Source organism: Pinus tabuliformis, chromosome Q (genome assembly GCF_031772625.1).
Source record: "Pinus tabuliformis cultivar Carrire ecotype Pingquan chromosome Q, CPIR1, whole genome shotgun sequence".
NCBI classification, from domain to species: Eukaryota; Viridiplantae; Streptophyta; class Pinopsida; order Pinales; family Pinaceae; genus Pinus; species Pinus tabuliformis.
This window is the reverse complement of record NC_142296.1, coordinates 1258071797-1258074993: the sequence shown is the minus strand read 5'-3', so window position 1 is coordinate 1258074993 and position 3197 is coordinate 1258071797. Positions and strand designations below refer to the sequence as shown.

Here is a 3197-nt window from a genome sequence, read left to right as displayed (position 1 = left end):
TTTGCCCAATTTCCCATGCTAGAGTGTTATTTTCCATTTCTAGCCACAATAAAACTATTTTTTCAATTTTTTCCCAATTTCCCATGCTAGAATGTTATTTTCCATTTCTCACCACAATAAAACTATTTTTTTTTTTTTAAAGATAAGACCATCTCCAAACACATCTCTACCACCCAAGTCTTTCCACAATCAAACCCTTCTTAGTTTTGATAACATAACTGAGCTTAATATTGTATTTCACTAACCCAGGTTCCTTACCCACTCAAAACCCACCAAAATAGTCAAAACACACCAAATTCCCGCGGAAGCCGATTAATGCAAAGAACATTAAACATCCTATATATGAATATTAACCTTAAAAGTCCATTGCTTCTCCCCTTTCTACGGTAAAATGATAACGTTTAACTGAAAATGTTTACCCAACTTGGTCGGTCGAAAATGTCAACGGTTAGATGGAGATTTGATATTTAAATATCTAGTGTTGAGTAGTGTTAGAAACAAATTAAAACGGTTACATGGACGACTGTAGTGGAATGAAATTTATTCGACTGTGAACAGATTGTATAAGAAATTTATTCGACTGTGAACAGATTGTATTCTGTGAAGGGATTGTATTCTGGGCTTGTAGCTGGGTGGATTTATTGCCGAGGGAGGTAGCGAAGATTTTGGGATCATTTTTCTGTTTCTCCTTTCTGGAATTGATTGAATAAATCTGAATTGATAGAATAAGTCCAGCATGGAGAAGTATGAGAAGCTCCATAAGGTCGGGGAGGGTGGGTTTGGGAAGGTGTACAAAGCAAGGGACAAGATCACCGGGCAGCTCGTTGCCATCAAACGGACTCGCCTCGACATGGATAACGAAGGGATTCCCCCCACTACGCTCCGTGAAATTTCGCTTCTGCAATTGCTGTCCCAGAGTGCTTATGTTGCTAAGTTAGTTCTTTTTCGGACATTAAGTTGATTCTGTTATGTTTTTCATGGCATTTAAATCCTGGCTTCTGAAAGTAAAGTTGTCAGATTGAAAAGGTTCATTTCTTATATTGTTATCAGTTCTTGGCATTTTAAAAATGTAGTTATTTTATTTTGCTGCCATGGTTGCCATCAAATGGATGTTTGAAAATTTGGTCGTAACGGTCAAATCTGGTCATTCCCTTACTGAGCTTTAGTGTCATTAAGTGTTAAGCTACAATATAATTGTCTAGCAAACTGTTACTTGAATTTTTAGGATGCTTAGTGTGGAGCACGAGGTCAAGAATGGGAAACCACTTCTTTACATTGTCATGGAGTACCTGGACATAGATTTGTTAAAATTCCTAAAGTGTGTTCCCAGCTGTGTCAGTGATGGTTACCTCCCACCGAACATTGTTAAGGTAATTTTTTTTTCACTGAATCTGTTTGTTCTTTCACTATCAATATTGCATTGTATTGCCATTTTTGCAAAGTGGGGCTCTAATTTATGTATACTGAATTCTGAGTACAGAGTTTCATGTTTCAACTTTGCAAAGGAGTTGCTGATTTTCATAGCCATGGCGTCATGCACAGGTGATGGTGATGGCGAATGCGAATTTCCTAAGAGGTTGTGCGAGCTGAAATCAGTAAGCCAGATAAACAAGATTGGTATATTCTTAGATTTAACCTTCAATGGTATTTGATTTTCTTCAGGGATTTAAAGCCAGAAAATTTATTGGTGGACACAAGTAAAGGGTTGCTCAAAATTGCAGATCTAGGATGTGGCAGAGCTTTCACTCCGTCTGTGAGGAATTACACAACTGGGGTTTCTCCTTAATTCCTTGTCACTGGATAAAGAGGGCCTCATTTGAATTACCATCTTTTGTATTATTGGTTCCAAATTAAGATTTAGAATTAGGCTCTGATATGTATACTTGATATGTATACTTGCAGATTGGCACCCTGTTGTATAGCGCTCCAGAGATATTGTTGGGATCCGCAGATTATTCTACGCCCGTGGATATTTGGTCAGTTGGATGCATTTTTGGTGAGTGTGGCATTAGAGAAGAAATATTGTCACTTAATTTGGTGGTTTATATTGTCACTTTTTACTTGTTCTAGCTCCCAGAATTTTTCCCAGTTTACTCTCGCAACCTCACGGAATTGATATCCAAAATCTCGTACTTTTAGCTGAAATGGTGATAACACAATCACTTTTCCGCGGGGTTTCAGAAATCACACAACTCCTCGACATATTCCGGTATGGTTAGAAAGTGGTTTGGAATTTTCCCTTAAAAGTGCTAACTCATTCAATCACAAGATGAACTAAATTGTATTGAATTTTTGTCTGGAAGTTTGCTTGGCACTCTAACGGAGGAAATGTGGCCTGGTGTAAAAAGTATGCGTTACTGGCATGAATATCCTCAGTGGAAGCCTTTCGGCATCGCTTCCAAAGTTCCAAATCTTTGTCCCAGCGGTCTCGATCTTCTCAGTGTATGTTCTTCATTTGTTGTCAAACCCACGAGATTTGTCATATTTTTCAAGTCTTGTTGCCCTTGAAGATATAAAGATAATGACAAACTTAGTCATGGTGATTTGCAGAAAATGCTGCAGTACAATCCCGCAAACAGGATTTCAGCAAAGAAGGCTTTGAGTCACCCTTATTTTGACGATCTCGATAAGTCTCGATTCTGAGTTTTTATATATCAGTATTTATGCTTCCTCAAGGATCGCAGAGGGTTTAGGAGCACATATTCAAGGAACTGGTTTTTTCGGGTTTGGAAACTTCAGCAGTAGCAAAATATTTTCATTTTTTGCGGTAATGGATTGAAAGTCTCTTTGTCTGTTCGCCAAAGCGAACAGTTTTTATTTTTTATTTTTTCAGTACGAAAAAAGCCAGATTTGTATTAATCAGATGTGACACATATTACATATAGAAAGCTGAATCATGAAACTAAAGCCTGGACATAGAAGTCTGTATGTAGTCCTCCTCATGATCTTTTACTGCTAAAAGCATTTCATGGAGGGAAGGAAAACAGAAAAGATATGGCTAATCAGAACTATATGAAAGTAATCTAAAGGATGACCTTTCAGATTTGCGAGATATAGGAAAAAAACCTATTATATGGACATCACCTGTAGGAATGTAAACAACATACCTTTTTGAGGAGGCAGTTTCCAGAAACACCAGAACAGGGGAAAGAAATAAGCAGCAAGATAGTTGATGCTATTCAATATTTCATTTGTGT

At 37.6% G+C, this 3197-nt stretch overlaps 1 protein-coding gene across 3 annotated transcripts; it reads left to right on the top strand.

The window, feature by feature from the left end:
• Positions 1 to 736: 736 nt before the first annotated feature.
• On the top strand, positions 737 to 2643 carry LOC149224380 (cyclin-dependent kinase B1-1-like). Of its 3 annotated transcripts, none has more exons than XM_089383546.1 (8): positions 737 to 933; positions 1226 to 1338; positions 1476 to 1542; positions 1663 to 1774; positions 1903 to 1996; positions 2140 to 2209; positions 2304 to 2442; positions 2551 to 2643. In XM_089383546.1, the coding sequence occupies exons 1-8, from the start codon at positions 737 to 739 to the stop codon at positions 2641 to 2643; spliced, it is 885 nt and encodes a 294-aa protein (XP_089239672.1). The 3 variants fall into 3 exon arrangements, with proteins under 3 accessions (XP_089239672.1, XP_089239671.1, XP_089239673.1); XM_089383545.1 differs by having other exon boundaries at positions 1226 to 1370; positions 1481 to 1542; XM_089383547.1 differs by lacking the exon at positions 1226 to 1338 and having other exon boundaries at positions 737 to 906; positions 1483 to 1542.
• Positions 2644 to 3197: the final 554 nt, after the last annotated feature.